The following is an 8,349-nucleotide window of genomic DNA, read 5'->3' as shown; positions in this document are numbered from 1 at the left end:
GGATTCCAAGCATACAATCATGGACGTTTTGATTTAGATTTGTTAATTTCAAGCTTTCATATAAATATACTTATTTACATTTGAAATAGAATTGCATATCTATTGAATATCATAGCTTCATTATTAGATCTATTTCTACTACTTTTTAGTATTCTTTATTTTAATTCCATTTGAAAGGTTGATTCCAAACTAGGGTTTGACTAAGGCAAGCCCTACATCCAAACAACACAACCCTTTTTCTTGCAGATACAGGTACAAGACAACAAATATCAGTGCAGATTTGAGTACCCTTTTCAACAAACTTTCAGGATCCATGAAAAAAAAATTGTTGAACTATTACAGGTCAAGGTCAACTTTTTGGGGTAAGATTGTGCCTTGGGGTCAGATCTTACCTCAGCTTTGGGTCAAGGTCAGGCTTCCTAAGAAAAGCAAAAGGTTTATGGGTTTTCCTTTTTTCTACATTTCTAGTCTAGATTCAATTGCAGAATTTCCCAAAACTATACGCAGACATCAAAAAACAACATTTTCTAGATTTACCCTGCTTTAAGGTTAGTATTTGTTTTCAATTCAATCAATATTTCAATACATAATTTTCATAAAAAAAATAAGGTTTTCTCCTCTATTCATATTCTCCATAGATTGGTTCTTTTGTGCGTTAAAACCTTTTTGGTTGATAAATCAATTTGGATCTCTCCTTTAGGAATTTGGATTTAGAGGTGGATCTTATATTTTTCCTTGTATATGCATCATTCCATTTAGGAACATCTCTTTACCCCTTTACATTTTGGTCAACACCCCATTGTTCATCTTACACTTTGATAAACATTTGTTGTAGACCACACAAATACTGAGAGTAATCTTTTGATAATTAGAAAACTGATTTGAAAAACATAACATTAATTTCTACTTGTTGATTCATTGATTGAGTAATCACGTAATTTTCTAGAATATTTGTTGACGCATTACATATGTTTTTTCACTAGATGGGAAAAATGTCTATTACAATATATATATTTTCCAATAAATGGGAAAAAACCCCTAATACAATTTTTTTTTTCCAATAAACATGAGAATTTGCCTAATTATTTTTCTAATAAACAAGAAAAGTCTTCTTATACAATATATATTTTTTCTATCAGAAGAGACAAAATCACCTCAATTTTACAAAAAAATTTAATGGCTAGAGAAATATCACATCTGAAATTAAACTTTTCCTGACATAAAAAAAAATCACCTTTAGAAATTAATTCCCCCCCCCCCCGCCCCCCAAAACTAATGTTGGATTTTCCATGAATTTATAAAAAAAATTGGGAGGGGGTTTCTTAAAGTTATCCTTGCACAAGATAGTTTTGACTAATGGATCATTTTGTGGTTACCATCCCCATTGGGGTTTTCCCTTGGCTAGGGTTTCCCTAGTTAATAAATGATGGTGTTATGAGGTGCATTGTGTTACTTTTATGCTTACTTTTCAATTTAATCACATGTGCATGTTTTAAGGTTATAAAATGTATCCATAATTGGGCAAAAAAATAATTAAATAATGATTCACCACCTACTCCCCACCTCCCCACCTCCCCTCTTAGTATTTCCTATTTATAACATGATGTTCTTCTTGAGTGCTTGTAGATCACACAAGAATGTAAGTCTTGAATTATTTACATCAAATCTCTTTTATTAGTAGTATCCTAAAGTTGTTGCACCTTATATTCTTATTTTAGACATTTATGGAGAATTGAGTAGGTGGGGTGATGCTCAAAAGGTAAGGAAATTGATGAGACCTAGAGAAATAAAAAGACAATTGGATGTAGTTGGATTGAAATCCATAGAATGGTACATGGTTTTTGCTAGGAGATAATTCACACCCCTAATCATGATATCTATACAAAATTGGAAAATGTATTATGGGAGATGGGGGCAATAAGGTATTCTCTTGATTAGAGGCATGCGTTGAATGATTTTTTGAGAGGAAAGAAAATGAATTATTCCTTAGCTACCATAGTGAGAAGCTAACAATTGCATTTGGATCCATAAACATGTCTACTAGAACAACTATTAGAGTCATCAAGAATTTGAATGTGTATAAATTATTGCATTATGACCAAGTTTATCTTTAGGATTGTTAGAATAATTTATTTTTTTGCAAGAAATGCATTATGACCAAGTTTATCTTTATGATTGTTACAATAAATTTTTTTTGCAAGAAATGCAAATTGGCATCATCATTTCAAATAAGAAAAGTGTTCTTGTGGTGATTATTGATTTTGTTAAATAACATCTAAGATAATTCCTTCAAGATGTCAAATTCCCTATTAGCCTTATTGTATAGAGCAATGTACATACATTTGAAGCTCTTTGAAATGAATTTATATCGTGCCTATTTTTTTATTTGTATATCTTGACACAAACTAGAAATATAGGACATTTATGGTATCAAAGTGTTAGTGATAAGAAAAAATCAAGTTTCATGTACACAATTTCTTGAAAAAGTGGTTAGAGAGCTTGAATATTGAAAGTTTTTAGAGAGCTTAAGAGTATCAAATGTATGTTTGATGTGGTATTTATTAAATCCTTGATTTATGATATTGTTAGGCGACTTGACATTGAAGTTTACACTATTTTATTAGAAACCTAAATTACATTTGGATGAAATTCTGGAGGTGACGATCTTTGATGGGAAAAGTAGGAGAGGAATGCTTGAACACAATGAAATGTTGGTTGGGTAGCAGGACATGTGTAAGAGGTCAACAATCAATTTGATATTTGGCACTACTAAAGAGAGCATCTTCATTATTCTTAGTCCAACCTTTGTCACTTTGTATAGTCCTTTCTTCTTGTATTAATTGTATATCTCATGTTTGTAATAGGTTTATCTTTCAGAAATACATTTACACACACCAAATTAAATATGCAAGGTGTGTGTGTGTGTGTGTGTGTGTGTGTGTGAGAGAGAGAGAGAGAGAGAGAGAGAGAGAGAGAGAGAGAGAGAGAGAGAGAGAGAATTTGATGTAATTTTGTTCAAATTTTTTTTTGTTCCCATTTTGAGATAATTTGTAATGGTTCAACTATACAAAAGTTTAAATTATAAATGTTAATTTTACTATATCATAATTTTATAGATACATTGTGCTTACAAACAATTATTGATTAAGTTTCTAAAGCAATATGTGAGAGGAGACTAGAATCTCATATGTAGAAGTCAAATTACAATTTATTTTGTATTGAATCTTATTTATTCATGGCATGCTTTGACCATGTAACCTAATGAATAGACACCAATTTTGGAAATAATGATTCATAATGCTCTTATACAAAAGCAACATTCATTAGTAAAAGACTAGAAAATGAATAGCATGAACTCAAAATAAGATAAAACGAACACATTTGTATTAAATACGATTGAACAATATGATTTTTATTTAAATTTTCTCCCCACTTTTCATTGTTTATGCTCAAAGAAAAATGTGTAGAATTGAAATAATTTCTTAAAGGTAAGAACATATTTGTATAAAATAAAATAAACTAAAAAATTAGTCCTTATTAAAATTCATTCACTTCAACATACTATCGAAGTATATCTTCCTATCAGATTATAATTTCAATTGCAAGTGATTAATCTAAAAATTAAAAGCATATGAAACAAATTTGTCCCCACTTGCCGAAAAGCCAACGGATTTTTACGCTTCAAGAAAACACGATGCCTCTAGTTCATTTGGGTGCCCAGCGAGTATCCACCTGTCATGCAGCCCACATACATAATCCACAAACCCCTGCAAGTTTGCGTGCGAAGAACCGCCTTTCTCAACCGCCATTTTTGCCTTATTGCTTAGTTCCCGAGCTCTCTCTCTCATCCTCTTCCCATCCTCTTCCGCCAACAGCTTTACAACCGCTCTCTTCACAACATGCTCGTCCCCAGCGCCGTCCATGTGCGAGCATATTTGTTCTGCAATGCCCAAATACTCTACCAGAAGCTTGTTGTTGAAAGGCTGTTCTGCAAACATAGGCCATGTAATCATGGGGACACCCAGACTTATGCTCTCCAGCGTCGAATTCCATCCGCAGTGGCTCAGAAAAGCGCCAGTGGAAGGATGGGAGAGAATCAGGAGCTGCGGCGCCCAGCCCCATATGACCAGCCCTCTATCCTTTGTCCGCTCCTCGAACTCGTCTGGGAGGGCTATTTCTGGCTCGGGCTTGAGAGCCCATATGAACGCCTGCTCGCTCGCTTCCAGCCCCTTCGCGAGTGCCTCCGTCTGTTGTTTGTTCAGAGACAAAAGGCTCCCAAAGCACACAAATACTACTGAATTTGGCCTTCGGTCGTCCAACCACTGCAAGCACTCCGCCTCACTTATAGCCCCAACCCTTCCTCGGCTGCCACAGGTAGTGCGTTCGACTCCCTCTCCGTCAAAAATCCTCTTGGGAAGCAAAGGACCAATGCTACAAACAGGCCTCTTTGTCAAGCTCTTGATGTGATCGATCCCCAGTGGCTCCAACTCACAGAACGTATTGAAAATCATCCCACTTCCTTCCAAGCTGCAATTGATCTCTTCTGAGACGAAACTCCGCATGGGATTCATTTCCGTGTCGCGCAAATCGAATGGCAGTTCGGATCTACGCAGCTTGACATCGAACAAGAGGTCGGGGACCTGGAAATACTCGTCGTCTCCTTCGACATTCTTGTGCGGCTTGTGCTTGTGCAACGAGTGTAAAACAGAAATGCCAAACGCTCCCGATGTCTGGAAAACCACTGTGGGAAGCCCAAATTTAGCGCCGGATCTGTGAACCCAGGAAGTAAACATGTCGCTAATTAAACAAACGGGAGGAGACGCGGTGAAATTGTCCTTCTGATCCTCTGCAATTTTAATCTCCCGCTCCAGCCATTGCTCAAATTGTCCGGCTAGCTTGTAGAACGACATCATGAAAATTCCGGCCACATGCAGAGGAATACTCTCGGAGCTATCGATTCCTGGCGGCAGGCCTTCGATGGGAGGCAGGGGAAGCGAAACCAGTCGAATGTCGAGGGCGGGATTCGAACTCTTGACCGCCTGGTCCACCTGAGGCTGCAGTCGTGCAACGATACCCGGTGTGGTTACGTAGGAAACAATTAGACCCTGGGAGGCCAGAAGCTTAGTGAGCTCGAGGAAAGGAATAAGATGGCCCTGCCCAACGAAGGGAACGACTGCCACATGAGCCTTGCTGCTCTTCTCACCGCCATTCTCTTCCTTTCCCATCCTAATATTCAACAAACACCTCCCTCAGCCGGACTATTGCTTCTGCCTTCCATGGGAACCAAGTTATAGCTAACGGAAATAAAAATCCTGCGAATGCAATGATGGATTCATCTCAGCCACGTACAATATATGGAATTGCGGCGACTGCCCATGAGAACCATGCATTAATCTATTCATATTAATGCATTTAATTGAATTAAAAAGTAAATGTCCAAATATCTTATGCTTTATATATTTGTTGTTATCGACTTGACAAATTTGTTCACGTCGACAAAGTAGTGCCTTGTATTGCATGGCTGATCTCTTTTGTAAGAGATGTTTCTGAGCGGCGCGGGTTGCGTGATACTTATCTTCTGGCTTTTATGGGAAGAGATCAATTCTTATTCGTCTTTGCCCACAGCTCGTTGCTGGGCGTCAGACGTGGAGTGGAGCCCACACATTGTTTGCGATGAGGGGAGTAGAGGGCTCCTCGTTTGGCAAGTTTGGCAAGTGACCACTCGATCTAAATCTGGTACCTGTCTATACAGCCATAACGAATTACGGACAAGAGTCGTGTTAGAGCATGAGTCCCTCTCTATTAGGGAAAAAAAGAAATAGATAATTAGAATGACTAATTTAATTGTTTAACAAATGCAATTTAAATGGTAGCTCAACAAAATAATGAAGAAAATGTAGATATCAAATTTCATAATATGACAAAGCTAACACATTTGTGCAAGTCATAATAAAATGTGTGAGAATCATAAAGAAAAACTAAAACTAAATTTACCAAATAAATATAGAGGTGGCCTTAAAAATGGCAACAACTACCTAGCTAAATCATAGAAAAGATTTAATGTTTAATTAAGCCGAGAGGCTTCTACAATAGAAACAACTTTGGTTGTAAACAATCTAACATTTGAAAAAAAATTGACGTTCATTTAAGTGTATGCTTAGTCCTTTTTTAATATAGTGTATAATTCATATAAAAAATAATTAAAATAGTTTTTAATAGATAAAGTTTAGTAAGTTCTAAATTGAAACAAGAAACCTTATAACAAATAAAATTTATTTTAGAAACTTACTAAAATTTATATATTTTATATTTTAAACAAATGTAATTAATTATTTTCTTCTTACAATCTCAAATTTTCTTTATTTTTTGAATTTGTTCTATAATATAATTTAGTTTTTATTTAATAAATATAATATCATAAGCCATCTTAGATTTCTTTCCATTCTATTATAATTCATTTTAAGTCTTGCAGTTTTCATTCACATAAAAATGATTTTAAAAATATACATACGCAATTCAAACTTTTGAGAGAAAAAATAATATATAATTTCATTTCATAAATTATTTTTAAAAAATTAAATATAAGTAAGCTAATTAGATGTGGTTGATTTCATAGTTGAGCATTTTTCATGCTTATTATTGAAATTTTGTATTGAAAAAATAAAATGAATTTATATTTTATGAAATAGGCCCCTGAAGAAGGATAACTCTCGACTTTATATATATTTTTTATGAAATAGGCGCCTAAAGCTAGTTTATAGATTTTATAGCACATACCTAAAATAAAATGAAGACCCATGCATATACATTATGTAAAAAAATATCTAAAATATTTTATTAATTATTATCATCTTTTACATTATAATTTGCATATGTTATATGCTACTATTAGTTATTGTGCTATTCTTTAAAAGATCTTATAAAAGGGATTTGTATATGTGATAATAATATATTATATAAAAAAATTAATAATATATATATATATATATCTATTCAAGTTAAATAATATCATTACTAATTACTTAATACAATATTTTTTTAAAAAATTAATAATTTAAATATTAAATATAATAATGATTTATATAATTAAAAAATTAAATATTTAAATATTATCATAATTTAAATTTTATTAATAAATAAATTTATTATTTGACAAAAGCCAAAATTTATTTTTTAAAATAAAGTTAAAAAAACTTAAAATTAAAAAGTTTAGATTAGAAGTTTTATTATTATTTTTGCTTAATAAATATATTTGAAACCATATAATCTTTCTAGCATCTACATCTTGATTTAATTTTATAAATAAAAATTTAAACTTTTAAAAAATTTATACTTGAAACATTTTCATTTAAATTTTATTTTATTTATAATTACATTTTACATTATAAAAAATGTATAACCTCATAATTTTATAAAAGGTACATATTAACATTACCTCATCATTGTTCGATAAATTTCTTGGTTTTAAAAAACTTGTCGTAGGACCATGTTTTGAAATAATGCTTTATTAAAAATACAATTATTATTTGAACAAATAATTTTCTATTAGGAAAACTTTGTGTCGAAGATTCATACCATACTACCCTAGTTGTACGGTCAATTTTTCACATTAAGAAAAAAGCGATGTCAATTTTGTTGGACTGCATACAGAATAACATTCATTTTAGTGTATAGCGAATGAGACTGTTCATATATACTCACACAACAATTGTCAACCATTAATGGAAAAAGTACAATAGCAAACGTGGATGTTGAAGATTGATCCATTTCATTCTAATAAAACATTGATTGTTATTAAAAGAATACGAGACTTGACAAGACTGTTAGTGTGACGTCTACGAGATAATTAGCTCTACCTATCTTACTTCACTCATTGCTTTTATGGACATGTGATTGAAGAAATCAAATCAAAACTGACATAAACATTAACTACATAGTTATCCTTTGTATTTTTGTATATTTTTCAATTCAAAAAGTAGAAATTAAGCCCAAGAAAATATTCTTCCACCAATTAGAAATATTAAAAAAAATTTTAAAAAATTGTTCTAATAAATGAATTAAAAAATATACAGCCTCAGACTTTTGAAAAAAGATGCATTCTGGAAAAAATTTAAAAAATTTAAAAAGACAACAAGGTACTTACACAATAAAATTGGTTATGTAGTTTGTATTGTGTAAGTTTCTTTAGATTAATGAATTGAATTATGTAATGATGGAAACCATGGATTACAATGTGTTATTCAAAATATTGATGTAAAAAGAACTTACACAATTATATCTAGAAATTATGTTTGGAAATCTTATAAATTGTGGAACTCTACTTATTTTTAATATAGTTACATTTTGAAA

General features: G+C 32.3%; 1 protein-coding gene across 1 annotated transcript; it reads right to left on the bottom strand.

Moving 5' to 3' along the window:
* Positions 1 to 3,475: 3,475 nt before the first annotated feature.
* LOC149528756 (putative UDP-glucosyl transferase 73B6) lies at positions 3,476 to 5,399 on the bottom strand. Its single transcript, XM_089809099.1, has one exon. The coding sequence runs from the start codon at positions 5,223 to 5,225 to the stop codon at positions 3,675 to 3,677; it is 1,551 nt and encodes a 516-aa protein (XP_089665225.1). The 5' UTR covers positions 5,226 to 5,399; the 3' UTR covers positions 3,476 to 3,674.
* Positions 5,400 to 8,349: the final 2,950 nt, after the last annotated feature.

Source organism: Cupressus sempervirens, chromosome 11 (assembly GCF_028749045.1).
Source record: "Cupressus sempervirens isolate cs-2001-9-10 chromosome 11, ASM2874904v1, whole genome shotgun sequence".
NCBI lineage: Eukaryota > Viridiplantae > Streptophyta > Pinopsida > Cupressales > Cupressaceae > Cupressus > Cupressus sempervirens.
Note: the sequence above shows the minus strand (reverse complement) of the source record. Positions and strands in the feature narration are given on the sequence as shown.

Excerpts from the sequence above, each read along its gene's own strand:
- LOC149528756 (XM_089809099.1), bottom strand. The coding sequence starts at position 5,225 with ATGGGAAAGGAAGAGAATGGCGGTGAGAAGAGCAGCAAGGCTCATGTG.